At 48.8% G+C, this 18,442-nt stretch overlaps 1 protein-coding gene across 6 annotated transcripts in view; it reads left to right on the top strand.

The window, feature by feature from the left end:
• The window catches only part of Arhgef7 (Rho guanine nucleotide exchange factor 7), a 99,907-nt gene that overhangs the window by 11,881 nt on the left and 69,584 nt on the right, over positions 1-18,442 (top strand). For 5 of the 6 annotated variants that reach the window (XM_075986163.1, XM_075986161.1, XM_075986164.1 and 2 more), the window contains exon 2: positions 9,196-9,282. The exons of the other annotated variant lie outside the window; for it this stretch is intronic. In XM_075986163.1, coding sequence (XP_075842278.1) covers positions 9,196-9,282 — 87 coding nt within the window. The remainder of the gene's footprint in view (positions 1-9,195; positions 9,283-18,442) is intronic. 6 annotated transcript variants of the gene reach the window in all.

Below are 18,442 nucleotides of genomic sequence, written 5' to 3' on the forward strand. Positions count from 1 at the left end.
AGGTAGGATTTCCTTTCTACACAGCCCACAGCACACAGCTGTCCAGGTAGAGAAGCGAATACATGGCACTGCACGGCAAACGAACATGAGGCCTAAGCAGGATCTCCAGAAAACGCTTGCGTTCCTGTGTATCGGCAAAAAGACTTGAGGCTGAAATAAAAACTACCAGTTGCCACGGCAAAAGGGAAAAGAAAGGAAAACAAAAGAGCAAATGTTGCTGATCAATCTGAGAAAGGAAGATCCGTGTCCTCGCTGACGCTGCCCATGGATGCCTCGGCGAGCTGCACAGGACACTCCGTCTCCTGCTTCTCTGAGGGGAGCGGGACTTGAACTCACCACACTGGCCACTTCCTACTTTTGAGCCTCCCTGTGAATGTCTATGTGTGGAATTTTGAAGTCTGAGGATGACTGATGTACTGAATGTATTCATGGGAGGGGGAGTAACGGCAGAGAGCCTCTCTATTGGTTTGTTTGTTTCTCACCAAACCCTGTCTGAGTGTTTACTGTGTTCCGAGAACCGGGGAGGAGAATAATGTCGAAGAAACGATGTGAGTTGACTGAACTGCGAAGGAGCGACGTGCTCTGACGGCAGGAGACAGATTTCCAAATACGGGCAGCACCAGGACCTGACTGACCCTTGGCAGATGGGACCGAGAATGCTTAGGAAAGGCTATAGTGTCACAGTGATATTTGAGTTGAGCCCTGGCAAATGGCGGCTATATGGAGGAGGGGATGCATGGGCTGGATAGAGGTTCTGCTTGGCCTGGGGCAGGAGTAGTGACCTGGTTCCCTACACTTGTGCATGGATGGTTTAGGACTGAAGCGAAAGTCTCAGAGGGCTAGAATAGGAAGACAGCAGAGGACCTGGTGGGCCAGTTGTTCTCAAGGCTTTGGGCCACGACTGGTGTTTAGAAAACGCTACTTTGCTTAGAGGGTTGAAAACACGGGAGAGCTGTTAGAGCTGGCATGGGGGCTGCCAAGGAGAGGAAGCTGGAGTGGGGCAGAGAGGGTGCCAAGGGAGGATGGTGGCAGGTTCGATGCAGGATAGCTGGGAGCGGCCTTTGCCATCCCTCCTGTTCTCTGGAAGCTCAGCAGGAGAAAGGGTTTTGTCTCTGAGGAAGCCTGGGTGTGAGTCCTGGCTGGTCCGTGGAGGTCACGTGTATGGTATGGAGCATGGTGTAGAGGTGTCTGTGGAGCGCTGGAGGTCTGGGGGACAGTGACCAGCTATTATTGGAGAATCGCAGTTTAGAGAAGGCTTGCAGCTGTAGGCAGGTGACATTGAATTGGCAGTGTGGAGATGATGGTGACTAGACAATGCCTGGGAGACCAGGAGACAAGGGACGTGGCTTGCAAGGCACTTAGGCGAAGGTAGAATGACAGGAAGGTTGATGGAGCCCAGTGATGCTGGGATGTTGGGGTTCGCCACCTACAGACTCATCACCATGAGAGAAGGATCCCCCACTTGTGACCACCCAATGTCAGCAGGACTGGCTAGGGCCACCCAGGTTAAAGTTCCCCCTTATCTTGGTGACTTTAGGTGATAGTGGTAATAGTGGGCTGAAAGGGAGAGAGGAGCCTGCTGGGCTTGAAGAATGGAGGGGGAGTTGCAGAATATGACGGCCTCACTGAGCAGGAGTTCAAAGAGCTGGATGCCTGTGGAAAGGCTGGATGTGGGGTGCAGGAATTTACAGTAGTTTTGGGGGACCCAACTGGAGGTCCCGTCATTATAAACTTTATTGAGAATTTGGTACGAGTGGACCTTCAAGCATGGTTTTTCTTCACATAAGAGCTTTAGCAAACTGTACTCATTTAGGACGTGTTTCTTTGAAACCTCAGCATTTAAAGTCTGTTCTTTTCTTCACAGTGAAAGAATCCCTGGGTTAGGTCCAGCTGAGTTGTGTTGAGTGCCAACAGTTGCATCTTGGGAACACTCAGGATTGCCACCTCCAGCTCATAAGGACATCAACATTGGGTCTTAACTTACTAGGCAATGACATTGTGACTCTGCAGTGTGTGCCTTGTAGCTGATACTTTGAAGTCCAGATCTGGGAGTGGTCAGGCATTTCAGGGATGCCAGTGTAGCGTTTCCACCAAGTTCAGGTTCAAGTTGAGGGTCATTTATTATCATTTCGTCTCCCCATGGATTCTCAAGCATTGTCTCTTTTTCCATGGCACGTTACTGTAGGAGGAAGGCTGCTTGTTGGTTCCCAAAATAATCACATAGAAACTGTATTAATTAAATAACTGTGTGGCCCATTAGCTCTAGCTTCTTATTGGTCAACTCTTAGATATTAATTTAACCCATCTCCATTAATCTGTCTATTACCACATGGCAGTGGCTTACCGGCAAAGTTTCGGTGTCTGTCTCCGGAGGGGCTATGTGTCTTCTCTCTGACTCTGCCTCCTTTCTCCCATCTACCTGTTTAGCTTTCCCCACCTAGCTCTGTTTCCTTATAGCTCTGCTATAGGCCCAAAGCAGTTCTTTTATTAACCAAGGAATCCCACATCCCGTCATATATCATCATGACAGACAGGGAGGGAAATGAGCTGAGGGTTGTTTGTCGAACCAGCACTGCTGAATTCCATGCAATCAATGTAAGCAATTTTCTCAGGGATTATTCTTCCAATTGAAAGCATTAACACCAGTGCAGACTCAGCTCCATCTTCATGGCTGGGGAAACAAACACATTGAGTTTCCCTCCTCACCCCCTTTTCTTTGAGAGACCTCGAGGAGAGTTTTGGGGAGTCACAGTGACATGGAGACATGTCTTGTTACTGAGTTTGGGGCTGAAAATGTCTGGGTTGGTTGGCTCACCCTCTCCTCTCGATAGAGGCGGCACAGCATATTAAAATGCTAGCAGGGTCACCAGAATCAGTTTAGAAGGCACCGGGTTTAGATCCTCTTCAGTCATGATGGGGGTTTCTATTGTCTTTGCTTTTGGTTCAGGTGGTTTGTGGGTAAACGTCACCACGTGGGCTCATGAAATTTTAGACTTGGATTTCATTTACAGAGTTCCTGATATCAAAAGCTTGGGCCAGGCCTGGGAACCTGTGCCATAACAAGGCCAGAGGGAAAGCTGATGCTCTGGGGGCCCTGTTGAGAGCGATGGCCAGCCTACCAAGTGGATCACACGGCACCAGGACTAGATGTGCCTTGGGGATCCTTTGCAGGTGGCTAGGCAGCCTGCTCACCCTGGTGGGTCTCTTTATGCCTGGCGGTTCCTCACCAGTGTCTTCTGTTTAGACAGTGGAGTCTCAGTGTCTGCTTGGGTGGCTCCTGCAGCATTGGAATGGAGGCAGAAGGTGCGTTGGGTTAGAAGGGGTTTTGAACTTGTCCAAGAAGAGGGGTCCTTCTATGCCTGTGCATCAGAAAAAGTCCTCTAGAATGGGAGGTATAGCCTCTTCCAAGAGACTGCTCTCAGGATGCCTGTCCAGGGTCTATGACGTGGCCACTTAGCCTGTAGGAACAAGGGAACAAGAAAGACAGGGCCCTCTAGAAGCTCCCTGAAGAAGCAGCAGGAGCTGTGTAGGTAGATTCTCCTAATGGGGTTTTGGGGGCAGATGAACACACCCTGCGAAGGGTCTACCAGTCAGCTTTGCTCCCTGTGACAAGTTCCTGTTTGTGATGTGTCGCCAGGCTTCTTATCTGTCCTCCACCTCTAGGGACACAAGGCTGGTTGTCCTTGCTCTGGGCCGCCCTGGTGTTCTGCAGGTCCACCAAGCCCGAGACTCTCTGGAGATCACCCCATCTGCTCTGTTGGAAATCCATGAACAAAGACACTAGACAGTGCCTGTCCCATCGTCCCACAGGAGAACACCGTCATGCAGAGGATGATCAGGTGCCGTTTAGCCTTAGCTGTGGTCAGCGTGGACATTCTTTCGGGGGCCTTGTGAAGATCCTGTGGTCAGTTTTGGTCTACTGAGATGATTCTATAGAGCCATGTCTGGGGAATTCCAAGAGAGGCATCATGAGGAGCCTGGCTTTGAGAAACAACAGACGAGAAAGACCATCTCAGCAGAGAAGCCAGACTGCAGAATGAGGAACCAGTGGAGATTACAGATCTGAAGAAAGAAACACCGAAGCAAATCTCCCAGCATGGGCTCAGAGGTGGAGCCAAGGCGACTGAAGGCAGAATTGCCTAACGGAGGCCACATCTGCAGGTATCTCAGTGTGACAGAGAATGTGGCCTGAGGGGGAGATGAAAGAGTAGCCAGGCTGTCCCCTCCTAGAGATGCCATGAGCTGAGTGGGTACTGGGGAGCAGATGCCTAGGGCGGCGTGGGCAGATGTCCTGCCCGCCTCTCCCTCTCTGTCTGTGTCTGCCTCTGGTCCAGCCTGCCTCTGTGGCTCTTCACTGCTGCTGTCTAAATCCACATCTCTCTCCGGCTGTCTTGTATTATTTCTCGTCTCTGAAATGTCAGACTTGAAGTTTACATGGAGATCCCCACCTGGAACTCAGCCCACTGAGATATGCAGCCCTCAGGGGCAGCCACATACAGTGCCAGCGACAGGAGCTGGACCAGGCCAGGTGATGAGGCCAGCTGGCAGGGGACCCTGCGAGGAGCCAGCGATTTTCCGCAGTGATAGAGGGACGAGTGCTGAAACCAAAGCTCCCTTGGTGGCGCAGGCTGCAGCCATGCCTGGATGCACCTGCAGGAAATGGAGCCCCAGACCCAGTGCGGGCATGTATTGTGTGGCAGAACTTTTCCTGGGGAGACACAACATCCACGTGTACAGTCGAAGATAGGAAGCCCGCGACAGACCAGAGTAAGGATACTACCAACGTTTAAGTTGGTGGAACAGGGAGTTTATTGTGGCTACTTACAGGAGTAGAAACGACTCAAAGACAGCTACATCACCAAAGCCCACCCCACATGGGTTCATCCCCCAGTGTGTCACATCTCTGTCTTTTCTGAGTTAGGGTGGGACGGGAGGCTGTGTGTTTCTCTCTGCTATCACTTGCTTCAGTCTAGCCAGTTTTATACAATTGGAAAAGATTTAGTCTTCCTGATGGTGGAGGTAGCATTCCATCTGGGAACTGAGATTTGAAATATATTGAAACAAAAAGCAAAAGAAAAATTACATTATGAAAGCTCACACTTTTCCCAATAAACTTTCTTGCTATGGCACATACTTTTGGGAAGGACTTTATTGGTAGTTAGCCACCAAATCTCGGAGCTTTCCACTCACTGGCTTTGCAGTGGAATTGGGAGAATGGTCTGTAGACTGCCCGGAGCCCTACTCACACGCAGTTCACCCATGCCGTACCGGAGGGAAAGCAGAGAGTGATGGGAGGAGTGGGACCCTGATGCAGCCTAGCTGGGCTAACAGGGAAGCTGTAGGGATGGAGTAGTGAGCTGGAAAGTGTGAAACGGACTCCAGAGGTAAATGCAGGGTTCCCTTCTCAGTCTGGAGTGACAGATCTGCTCCACAAGAATCCTTCCCTGTGTGGGGTGGCTTTGTACTTGAAGGCAGTTTATGACAGGGAAGGCATGCTGACCTGAGGGGAAGGGTAGCAGGTTGGGGTTGTCATTGTCCATTCCCTAGTTTATTTAGTGATGCAAGTGCACAGTCAGAAGAAGGCTCTGCCTTGCACTCCTGGGGGCACTGCTGGGGGCACTGCCTGCAGGTAATGCATGTTTTCCTGGGCACTCACACACAACTCTATCAGAAAACTGAGTGCTGTCCACACTGTACGCTCTGTTTCTTGTTGGTTATATAAAGATGGCTAGGGTTGGGGGGAAAGGCCTTGCTCTGTACCCCAGTCTTACCTTAAACTCAGTCTCCTGCCCCTCCCTCCTGTGCTGCCACCACAGGCTTCAGAGTCACTGCACTGTCTCAGGTGCTGTGTGGTGGCCCATCTTACAGAAGCACCATAGTGTCTACTGATTTTGTTTTCTGGTTATCTGTTTCCAGCGGCCACCGTAAGCTCTTCAGGTTAGGGTCTTTGGAGAAAATGGGCAACACTAGACAAATAAGGCTGGAAGAGCTCGTTTGTGAAGTGAGTACCTAAGAGGCCATTACTCCCCTAGGCCTGTAGGGACAATGGGGAGCAGGGTTCTTGGAATGAGCATGAAATAAACTCCAGAGCTGGCCTTCAAAATATCTGGCATGTGGTGTGAATGCTTAGCAAGAGGCTCTCGGGGGTGGGGACCCTGCGTTATGTTTGTTGATTCCTGGGTACCAATGTGATGTTACCAAGTGCAGAACTTGGGTGAGATGCTCCCAGCTCTGTCACCTAGCACCAGTACATCATGGAGCCAGTGCCACCAGTGTCCATTTCCTGCCAGGACCTCCGCTGGCTGAGCCCCCTCACGGTCAGAGAGCAGGGCCTGAGAGACATATGCTGGCTGATGAAGCCTGCAGCAGAGAGCTTGAGGCAGGGCGTGTCACCTCTGAGTGAAAGAAGAGCTCCTTCCCTCTGCTGTTTTCTCCAGCTTTCCCTCAGGAAGGTTTCTGCACTCACTTCAACCCACACGATTAAGTTAAGTTATTGGGTGCACAGGTGCTCATCGGCTATTTACTGAGAGATGGCAGCGGCTTGGCATTAGGGCTGGATGTCTGGCGGAGCTGAGGTGCGCTCCAGCAGGTCCTGCCCTGTGGTGGAAGGCACAGAGAAACAGGGCTCAGAGAAGTGATCTTCCCCACTGGGTGCAAGATTATTGACGGAGCGGGACCTTTGCTCTGCAGTTGGGAGCTTTAGAGAGCCTCAGTGACTCTCCATGTCGGAGAAAACGGGACATTCCTTCTCTGGCAGCTTAATTCACTCTCTAGGTCCTGGTGTCCTGAGCACCTCGCAGGAACTTCAGGCCTCTGGCAGTTCTTATGGCCAAGTGTTCTGGGCATCAGAGTCAGGTAGGGGCTTTGTGCCGTGAGAACCCCTAGACCGGGAAAGCTGGGTAATGGGTTGTTGCTGTGGCAGCATGGGCAACTTTTTCCTTTGATCTCGGTTGCTCAGGCAGCAAGCCCCCTGGCTGCTCACAGCCCTGCTGACCTGCCTGTACTCCCTTCTCATACAGCTTGCTCACAAACGCCTCAAACACTGTCCAACTGTCTGTCTGAGGCAGCTGCCTTTGCTGGCACTTTGTTGAGACTATGGGGGAGGGGGCTGGCTGCCCCCAGCCAGAAGCAGCTGGTGAATTGTGGAGGAGACTCTGGACAGCTGCGGAGGTTCTGGACTCTGGTTTCAGCATTACTTGGTGGCCAGTTTTCATATCAGACACACTTGAACCAAATATTGAGCGTAAAAGCCATTTCTTTGGAAACCAGAGGTTTCGAGATGATTTCTGATTAGCTCCTGGTATAAAGCTTGCAAGTTATTATCGTGGAGAATCTGGATGTGACCAGGGCAGAGCAAGTGGTTAGGTCTCTTGTTCTGGAGTTCACGCAGAGCCCTTTGCTTGGTGGCCTTGCTTAAGAAACAAACGGCTGTGAACATTCTTACATGGGGCTTTTGGTGGATATGTTTTCTCCTGGGGAAACAACTTTCAGACTCAAAATGTTATCTAATTATTTTTATTGGTCATCATCTCAAGGATCCACATTTTGCTGCTTTTCCTTCTTCTCCACAGCTTCATCAGGCACATTCGATATTGGCTTAGCGCCTTCTGGAATAGCCTGGTCCAGCGACACATCTCTGCTTTCTGTTTGGACATTCTATATTGTTCACTCACAGACAACAGCACTGTAACTCACGCCCAATCTAACTTTTTCTTCTTCTGTAAAACACGTCACTATCCCCGTGACCTTCTGGACTCTGGTAGCACGTTAGCATGTTTGGAGGCATTAAAACAGTGAAGCTGCCAGCTAAAGTACGTAAGCAGACAAACATGGCACTAGACGTGAAAAAATGGCATCTGCTCACAATTTGAGAATTAAAGCAAGCAAGCATGGCTCTGCTCATTTGGAGCAGGGAATGCGCACAGAAAGCAACTTGTCGATGAGAATGTGCTGTGTTTTCCTGGGGTTAAATGTAAAAGTTAACAAATAAATCTGTTATGACTTTATGGATGGGTCTCCTGCAAAAGAAAGCAAACAAACGAAGACAATGTGGAGGGCCTTTTGTTCCTAAGAACATTTCGGCTGAGGGACTCATCACTTGGTATTTCTGAACACCCAAGCACTTTGCAGAGACCACTGTATTCCTGGGAGAAGTGGATGGAGGTTGTGACTTCTTATAAAAAAACCATCTTGAGTATTTTCAGTGCGAAAATTCTGGATGATGATTTAAACACCAACATTTGATTCTTCTAATCCGCTTCAAAAAATCTTACTTTCTAAATCCTGAGATTTAAAAACGTTAAGAATTAAAAACCATTTTGATGGATTTGAGTCTTCCTTCGATTGGTCATAGTCACGGGTTCTGCTCCTGTTTCCCTTGGTGCCAGGCACGGTAGGGTGCATAACGTAACACATGTGGCAAGGGTGGCAGGATGCCGGCCACTGCTCAGGGTGCAGGCTAGGAACACCAGCCTTCTCCGATGCCTCACCCACGCTAGCCTGTTATACCCACACTAGCCTGCTATTCTGGTTCATCATTCACAAATCACACGGCCTGTGCTTAGGAAGAGAAATCATGGCACTTTCGTGCCGACTTGCAGAATTCGTTGCTCGTTATTTTAAGCGATGGCTTTAGAATTAAAAGCACACCTTCCAGGAGCCTAGGTCGGACAGGGCGGACGTCCTCTCGAACCTCCTTGGGGCTGCTCGAGCAGCAGAGGCAGAGTTCTGTACATTGAGGACGAGGTCGGGAGGCGGCACGCAAGGGATGGGAGCCCACCGTGGGGGAGAGGAGGTGGCGCGAGTGGGGCCGGAGCGGGGATCTGGAGGAGGCAGGGCCGGAACAGGGCCAGGAGGTGGCGCGCGTGGTCGAGGAAGCCGGGCCAGGGAGTAGGGGGGCGCGCTTGAGGCGGAAGCCGGGCCTGGAGGGGCTGGAGGGCGCGGGAGGCGGGTGTGTGTGTGTATGTGTGGGGGGGAGTCGGGCGGGAAAGGAGGAGGGCGCGCGTGGGGGCCGGAGCAGGGCTAGGGAAAAAGTAGCGGCGGCGGCAGATTTCCGCACCCGTGGGGGCGCGGTTTGACGGCGTCACTTCCGGCACGGGCGCACTTCCGGGTGCGGGCAGGGGGCGGAGATTGGTGCAGCCCCAGGTAGGGAGCGGATGAGGCGTCCGGCCCGCTCAGCGACGCTGTGTGTTGCAGGTCTACCCGGAGCCGCGGAACGAGAGCGAGTGCCTGAGCAACATCCGCGAGTTCCTGCGCGCCTGCGGGGCGTCCCTGCGCCTGGAGGTGGGTGAGCGCGGGGCCTGGCCGGGCTGGGGTGGGGGAGGCCGGGGTCAGGGCGAGCCGGGGGTCGGGTCGGAGTCTCTGCGGCTGTCGCTGTCTGGGGCGACCGCTCCTCCCCGCCGGCTCCCTGCCCGTGGTCCCGGGAAGCAGCGTCTCGATGTCTCCTCGTGGCCGGCTGGTGGATCCCACCACACCTTGCGATGGTTTCCACGAGAACCAGTGGGTTCTCTGGCTCGTGTGCAGGTGGCACACGTTGGTCATCCCCGCTGGCCGGCGACACCTGTCCAGCCCTGAAAGCTTCCTTTCGGAATTACCCAGCGTCGTATCCAGGTCGGACTCGGCCCTCAGTAGGTAGTCAGGCCAGGTCCAGGCTCAGAGGACGAGGGCCAAACCCCCTCCTGATCTCACGCCCTCGTCTGCTGCTCTGCAGGCCCGAAATTAGGCGGTGTGCCTGGATTCTCGAACCGTAATGCTTACGTTAGAAAACTCATGAGGTTTGAGACTGGGGTTTGTAAAGCCTGCTTCTGGGGGTAACTCCTCGGGGTTGTCTTTTCCGTTCTGCTTGCTGCTTCGTACTGAACACTCTTTGTGGTCGTTGAGTGGCCGCTCTCCAGGGATGTCGCTCTTTCCTTATTTTTCTTCCTGGGCAGTGCGGTAGCTGTAGAAAACTGGCTTTGCTTTGCTTTAGAGCGCTTGCTAGGATCGCTCAGGTGGATGAACTTGCGGCCACGTCTGTGTTAAAATCTTGTTATCTCTGTTTGCAAGCTCACCGTGTGAAAGGGTGGTAATACCACATGGCACCCCGACCCGGTGATGACCCAGTATAGCGTTCCTCTCTTGGTAGGACAGTCTTCTTCTGTTTTTCCTGGGGGGAATTGCAGAAGTCATCCCAATTACTTTTGGGAAGTGTATTTAGTTGAAATTGGACATAACAGCGATTTATGGTGATTAAAGTGTCCTTGTTTTTATTAATTTATCTTTGATGTACTCGAGGAAATTGCTGCAGGTAATTGGGTAGTGGCTGGGATGATTTCAGAAAGCCTCATAGCTCTTTAAAGATGGGATATTGGCGTCCTTCGGGTACCACCCTTGTCATTTTAATGACTTAACTTCCTTATTGGACTGGAGAGTACTTTTTACTTCATCTTGACCTTTGTCACGGGGGAGTTCATTCCCGCCACGCTCCCGGGTACCAGTGTAAATTGTAAAAATTCGCTGTAAAGGAATCGAACGTCACACTCTTGTTTTCAGCTTTCCCAAGGTGGGTTGCTGTGAGGACTTTATGGTTCTGAGTTTGCCCAGAGATGCCTCACAGCCACACCTGGACCTGGCTCAGGCACCTAGAACATCACTTGAGACATAGCAGGTCCTTGCTAAGCCTTAGTTACGGTGGGGATGAGCCTGAAGTTGCACTTGGGATAGCCAGTGAGTTTCCCCTTGATGGGGCGGGGAGGACCAATTATGTCATTCTGTGCTGATTTTGAAGAGTAAATATTTTTTTCCAGTTACTCAATAGTATAGTAGAGGAAAATACAAGATTCTTTCAAGATCAGTTTATCACACTTCAAATTTATAATTACCCCAGGAGATAATAAAAACAAAACAACACATGCAAAAACCCTAATCTTTTTTTTTTTTTAAGGAAGTTTCTGGAGAAAAGAATGGCTTTAACTCAGCTATCTGTTTGTAACTCTGTGTGAGGGCAGAGGCCTCTACAGGTAAAGCCCTAGTGTCCTGCACACAGACACAGGGAGAGACCTAGTGTCCTGCTCACAGACACAGGGAGAGCCCTAGTGTCCTGCACACACACATAGGGAGAGCTCTAGTGTCCTGCACACACACACACATAGGGAGAGACCTAGTGTCCTGCACAAGGACACAGGGAGAGACCTAGTGTCCTGCACACAGACACAGGGAGAGATCCAGGATTGTGCCCTTGAGCAATTCTAGGACTTAAACATTTAATTTCCACCAAATTCTCAAAGAAGGGAGACAGAAAACATTTTAAAATTGCAAATGGTAAACAAAACAGCTTAAATTTCCAAGTTAGCTTTTGTTCTTAATACTAAATATCAAGGTTTTTTTTCTTTCTTTCCTCAAGAGGTTGTTTTAGGCTAAATCGTGTTGGTAAGAAAGACTGTCTAGCTCACTCCAGTTTAAGCTCCTAGTGGTTTCTTTAAGGAAAAGAAATTGAACATTTTGTTACCAGATTGGTTGTTTTTAAGCTTGTATTGCATATATTTATATCTGTGTATTTGCTTACGTCTTCTAGTGTGCCACGGTGCTTGTTTGGAGGTTAGAGGTCAGCTAGTGAGAGTTGGTTCTCTCCTTCCGTCATCTGAGTCCCAGGGATGGAATATCTCAGGCTTAGTGGTCATGCCCTTACCATCTTGTTGGCCTCTATTTTTTTTTTATAACTTCTTTTTCCACCAACCATATACTTTAAAAATTCTGGGGTAGCTGCCAGGGAGATGGTTTACTCAGCACAGCGCTCGGTGTTCAAGCACAAGGAGCCGGGAAAAAGCCAGGAGTGGGGGAGTGCTCGGCATCATAGAGGTACGGTTCTGAGGCAGTGAGATTCCCTGGGGATTTCTGGCTAGATAGTCAAGCCAGTTTGGCAAGCTCCAGGTTCAGGTAGAGACCTTGTCTCAAAAAATAAGGTTGAGACTGATTGACAGAAGATGGTCAGTGTTTATTTCTGGCCTCCACACATGTACATGTGTGTGTGTGAACTTGCATATGTTAACGTGCTCTGACATATGCACATACACACATACATTTTTTCTGATTTGTGCAGAAAACTGGTCACAGCTATGCCAGTTTCTTTCTATTTGTATCAAAAAAAAAGTGATGGTGATGCTGATGATACACTCGGTGTTGTGATAAGAAACATGGCAGTGAATTGGGAGACAAGTCATGACGTCATAGCGCATTTCCCTGCAGTTCCGCAGGAGAGGAAACAACTGCAGAGGTACAGAATTTGTCTCTCTCTCTGTTTTTTTTTTGTTCTGTTCTCAGATTGTGGTCCCAAATGTGCTAGATGTATTTGTTGATGGTCACAGTATATTAGCTGTCAAGATTTTCTTACCCAGTAACGTTACTTAATTAGGCACCCGAAATGTATTGAGACAGATAACCTGCAGCTGTTCAGAGCAGAGGCTGCCTTCCTCAGGAAGAGTGGCTTCCCCATCACCAGAGATGCCTCAGTGGTTAAGAGCACTGGCTGCTCTTCAGAGGATCCGGATTAAATTCCCAGCACCGACATGGTGGCTCACAACCATCTGTAACTCTAGTTCCAAGAAATCTGATGCCTCTTCTGGCCTCTGTAGGCACACATACATGGTGCACAGACATGCATGAAGGCAAAATACCCATGAACATGAAATAGTAACTTTAAAAACCCTAAAGTTAAGGCCATATGAATCCAGTTCTAATGGTATCTTATATAGCTTAGTCCATGTCATAAAGTTACAAAATGCAACAGTGAACTCAGATTTAGTTGTTCATCAGAGAACTAGCTAGTGTTCCCAGTGTTTAATGTGCATTGCTTTTTATTAGGAATTTTGAAAATTGGAATTTAGCACTATTATAAATAAGCATATTTAAGGTCATGTTCTAAAGTCCAAGTTGAAATTAGGAAGTGGGAGCTATGCTTGGCTGTGAGCTTCCCTGGCAGAGTCCTCTGCCCAGATGGCACTGGCCTTTCCAAGGCCAGAGAGAGCTGGGTACAAATGAGGAATTGACAGATAGGGAGAACTGGATTATAAAGAGGAATTGACAGATAGGCAGTGTGTCACCAGGGCGCTCCTGGAGAACTGACACTACCTCCAGTATAGCGCCTGCTCTGGAAAGGAAAATCAGGCTCAGATGCGATTTCTCCTGGTGGCCAAGGAGGATTTCAGGGAGCCTGTCCAGTGAGGCCTGCCACTGCACTTTTTTTCTCCAGCCAGTTTTGGCTCCGCTGTGTGGGACCTGGAAGGGATGATGACCCTGTTAACCTTCTTACTTTTTTCACACATCTGTGAATATAAGATTCCTTTCCTATAGACAGAAACATTCATTAAAATCTTAATGTATCAGTCATTGGAGTCCTACGAGATTCAGAACAGACATGGCTTCCCTCCTCACTCTTGGACATTTTGGTTAGTACTTTTGGTTTTTCAGATCAGTAGAGATTAAAATGTAGACTATCTATTGGCCTATAGTTTGCTTCACTGGCTAGTTCCTTTTGTTTTATTTTCTTTTTTGGGGGGGAGGAAGAAGTTCTGAGACAAGGTTTCTCTGTATAACAGTCCTGGCTGTCGGGGAACTCTCTCTTTAGACCAGGCTGGCCTTGAACTCTCGGAGATCTGCCTACCTCTGCTTCCCGAGTGCTGGGATTAAAGGTGTGCATCATCACCACCTGGCACAAGCTAGTTTCTTGTTACGTGTGTGTGTGTGTGTGTGTGTGGTATACCATGGTGCTTCAGATATGTGACTGTCACGGGGTGATTAAGTCAAACTAATCGCCATTTGTCAGCACCACAGATGTTTTTTGTGATGAGAACATTTTAAATTCTTTTATAGCACCTTCCCGTGTCTGCTGTCAGTAGTTGGTGCCATGCTGTGTAGTGCCCACCAAGACTCTCTGTCCTACTTAGACTTTGTCCCCTCTGACCAACATCCTCCCATTGCTCTGTCCTTCCTCCCGTCCCCTGGTGACTGCCATCTTGTTCTTTTATTAGTTCATATGAGTGAGGCCGTGCTTTGTTGGTCTTTGGTGACTGGCGTGGCTCTCCAGGTTCATGTGATGTGATTTCACTTCTCCTTTTTACACTAATAGTAATAGCAATGTCCCATTGCTCATATGTATCTTGTTTTCGTACATCTGTCCATCTCAGGTGGTTTCCATTTTGTGGCTGTTGTGAACACTTTTGAAGTATATAGGGAATACACATGTTTCTCTAACATTCTCTCAGTGTCTTTGGATATACATCTGGTACTGGGATTGCTGGGCCACAGGCTAACTTTTAGTTTTTCTGGAGGACGTCTCTTATCAATTTCTGTAATGCACTGACTAGCTTACATCCCACCAGCCAGTGTTCAAGGATTCCATCTTTTCACATTTTACCAGCAGTTAGCTTTTATGTTTTTGATAGACATTCTAAAGGTGAGAGGTGATAGTTTATTGTGGTTTTCCTTGGCATTTCTTTGCTGTTAGCGATGTTGAATGTTATAAAAAATAGCTATTGGTTATCCTTATGCTTTTTGAGAAATATCGATAGAAAAAATGTTCTAGGTGGCCGTTTTCACTTCCTGGTGTGTTGTGGACATCAGCTCCTTTCCAGATGCATGGCGTACTGCTCTCTCACTCTGTCCATTGGGAGGTGGGTTTGTTGATGCTAGCCTCTTGTGTGTGCTGCTAGAAACACAGGGGTTAACAGCCAGCACCGTGGAGAGTGCCAGGCAGGCCCGAAGAGCTGAGTAGGAACAGGGATGGTTACAACCACCAGCATTTTCTGTGCTTTAAACCTTGGTAGATATTGTGCTTTAAAATTGCTTAGCAGTCTGTGTGTGTTGCAGAAAGCTCAGGAAATAGAGAAATGCGGAAAAAAAATACATGATGCTGCCATCTAGAGATGGCTTAGTAATCTTTCATTAGTAATTTAGCTGCTTTAGTAATTTTTTCATTGCACACATGCAGATAGCTTTAGAGACCCCTGACACAGCAGTGTATATGTTCTGTAATATACTTTAGCATGATAAGGTGGCAGTGTGTCCATCTCCTCATGCCCCCCGCGTTTGTCTCTTGATTTCAGTGACTGCCTCTTGGAGGCCAGTAATCCTTGTTGAGTGTGGACATGCTTTTCAGTTGTCACTGCTGTGGACAGTGGCTCACGTGAAAAGCTGTTTTTTCCTCTATGCCAGTTCTATTAGCCTTGACTGTCATGGTAGGTGGGAATTCATGCAGGCTTTCAACAGCTGTCGCCACCCCTTCTCTGGTGACTCACAGCACTGACCTGTCAGCAGCCTGTGAGAGTGCCTTCAGGCTGCCCTGCAATTCCTCGTACCTGTTAGAGGCTCTTTCCCTCCAGAGAAGTGGGCCTCCATGGTACAGTGTGGTTTCTCTTGTATGTCTGGCTTGAATCTGGTAAACCGAGGCAAGAATGAGGCACCGTCGGTTCCTGTGGCTGACTTGAGACAGAGACCGTGGAAGAAGAGCAGCCCTGGGAAGTCCAGGTTGAAGCTGGAACTCTGCGGCGCTTTCTTCCAGCCTGGCATGCGTTACCAGTGGGGCACTGCACAGGCAGAGGTCCAGAGCCCCAGCTGAAAGCAGGCTTGCAGCTGCTTCAAGGGTGGAAGGCTGGGCTCCTTCAAGTGAGGTTTTTTTCCTGCCTTCGTGTTGAAAGAGTTCCAAAGGACTTCAGTCTCCAGTGCTGTAATGGGCCAGGCTGACTTAGGAAGTTAAAGTGAGGGTCTTAGAAGGGGATTACTCATCTCTGACTCCTCTTTCCTTAAGAGTGAGCTCATGAGTGGCCTGTGTAAGTCTGTAGATGCAAGGAACTTGCCACGCTGGTGAGTTTTAAGTAGTAGAGCTGACAGAGAGATAATGCTGTCACTTCACCTGTTCTTTGGGAGGGAGAGGGTGCTTGGGATGCTGGACAGAGCCGACAATAATTCTGTTTCTGTGAATTCCCAAAACTAGTTGTGGTGGTTTGTAGCATGAATTCTAATGGTTCTTAATAATAAAAACCCAGAGTCAGATATCAGAGAAGCGGAGCCCAGCCACTAGAGAGTTCTTACCTCTACTAATACTTGGACCATTGGTGACCCTGTCTCTGAATCCTCAGACTGCTGCTGTCTCTACAAAACCTCAGACTGAATCCTCAGACTACATCTGAGCTCCTGTCTCCTCCCTCCTTATAGTCCTCTCTCTGCCCAGCCATATCACTCCTGTCTCTACTTCCCTAGTGCTGGGATCACCTTTTTGTGAGCTCTGTTTCTGTTTTAGGTTGATTCAATTTCCTGTAGCCCAGGGTGACCTTGAATTTACAGAGATCCACCTGCCTCTTTCCTGAGTGCTGGGATTAAAGGTGTGTGCCACCATTGCCTGGCCTCTGTGACTAACTAGTGACTTAGCTCTGCAGCACTCTAGTCTTCAGGTAAGCTTTGTTAGATTATAAACAAAATATCACTACATTTGTTTGAATGAAACTATCACTCATAATCACCAAGCATATGTATGTTCATGGTCCCCAGTTGTTGAAACAGTTTGGAAGGCATTATGAGGCATGGCCTTATTGGAGGAAGTGTGTCACTGGGGGTGGGCTTTGCTGTTTCAAAGACTTGCCTGGTTGGTGGCTCATACCTTCAATCCCAGCACTTAGGTGTAGAGCTCTGAGTTCAAGGTCAGCCTGCTCTACAGAGAGTTCCAGAACTACACAGAGAAACCCTGTCTTGAAACAAACAAAAAACTAGCCCCAAATAAACAAAAACCTTGTATCGTTCCAAGTGTGTTCCCTTTCTCTCTCCTACTTGTGGATCAAGACATGAGGTCTCAGCTCTTCTGCTTCCATGGCTTAGCTCCGATATCATGGACTCTTAACGCTCTGACATTTTAAGTCCATTTGAATTCTGTCTTTTGTAAGTTAGGTTATGGTGTTTTGTTACAGCGATTTAAATGTAACCAAGACACTAATCATGCCTGCTAAGAAGTTTCAAAGTTAAATGCACAAAGTTCAAATATTTTCTTGAAAAGTAATTTTTAATTCTTATTTATCTTTTGATTCTTCCACCTAGTGAGCGGTATGACTGTTAAGTTTGGAATTCCTGGCTAATGGGAATCCACCCCCACTGATGTAATAAGCCAATCAAACTGAATTAATAAATACAGGTTTATTCTGAGCAAAGCATTCTTGGATGGCCCCAGGGGAAGTTGAAGAGACCACAAGGGGAACCCATGAGGTAGGGGCTTTTCATGCCCTCGGGGGTGGAGCCACCAAGGACAGGCTTTCTGGTAGGGGCAGAAAGACAGCTCCAGGGGAGGAGGCTTGGGGTGTAGCCCCCACCGAACAGTAACCTCAGCCAGCATCTGGTTCCCTGTGTCCGGCGGTGTAGGAGAGCTGAAGTAGCCTGGAGCAGTGACAGGCCCAGCACGTCTGCACTTCTGGTGGAATTTAAAGGCCTGTGTGTATTTCTAGAGTCCAGGCATTTCCCTCTTACCGTCTTTCTGTGTGAGCTTTGAATGTCACTAGATTGTGGCTGTGCAGAGTATTTGGGTCATCTGTGGCATGGTGGTTGGTTTGGTTTTAAATGTTAACTTGCCACAACCTAAAAACTCACCTGAGAAGAGCCAGTGAGGAATTATCTACATTAAGCTGACCTGGAATATGTCTGTGGGAATTATATTGATTATTAATTGGGAGAAGCATCCTGAATGAACCCTGGACTCACGACTGAAGAAAGCTAGCTGGGCATAACTAGGGAGTGCAGTTCCCTAGTTATTTTGAAATTTGAAAAATTGAAAATATTTCTCTTGGATTGTGAATGTGATGTGGCTAGCTGCTCGAGTTCCTGCCTTGACTTCCTCCTCAGGGATGACTGTAATTTGTAAGCCAAATAAACCCTTCCTCCTTGTCTTGGTCAGTGTTCTATTGCTGTGAAGAGACACCATAACCATGGCAACTCTTAGAAAAGCATTTAATTGGGGCTGGCCTACATTTCAGAGGTTTAGCTCATCATCGTCATGGAGGGGAGCACGGCAGCATGCGGGCAGACATGGTGCTGGGGAAGGAGCTGGGAGTTCCACATCTGCGTCTGTAGACAGCTGGAAGAGAGAGTCACAGGGCCTGGCTTGGGCTTTTGAAACCTGAAAGCCCACCCCAGTGAGACACTTCCTCCCACAAGGCCACACCTCCTAACAGTGCTGCTCCCTAGTTACCAAGCACTCCAATCTGAGAGCCTGTGGGCCCTTCTTACTCAAACTGCCACACCCCCTAAGTTGCTTTTGCCAGGATATTTTGTCCCAGCAGCAGAAATGAAACTATTATACATGGGCTGCTGTTGACCCCAGCTTCTCAGTTCATAAAATAGCAAGTGGAAAGGGGCTAGCGAATAGATGGCTGTGTTTAGAGCACTTGCCGCTCTTGCAGAGGACCCAGGTCTGTTTGTCAGCACCACATGG

The sequence above is a fragment of the Microtus pennsylvanicus genome, chromosome 9 (genome assembly GCF_037038515.1).
Source record: "Microtus pennsylvanicus isolate mMicPen1 chromosome 9, mMicPen1.hap1, whole genome shotgun sequence".
NCBI classification, from domain to species: domain Eukaryota; kingdom Metazoa; phylum Chordata; class Mammalia; order Rodentia; family Cricetidae; genus Microtus; species Microtus pennsylvanicus.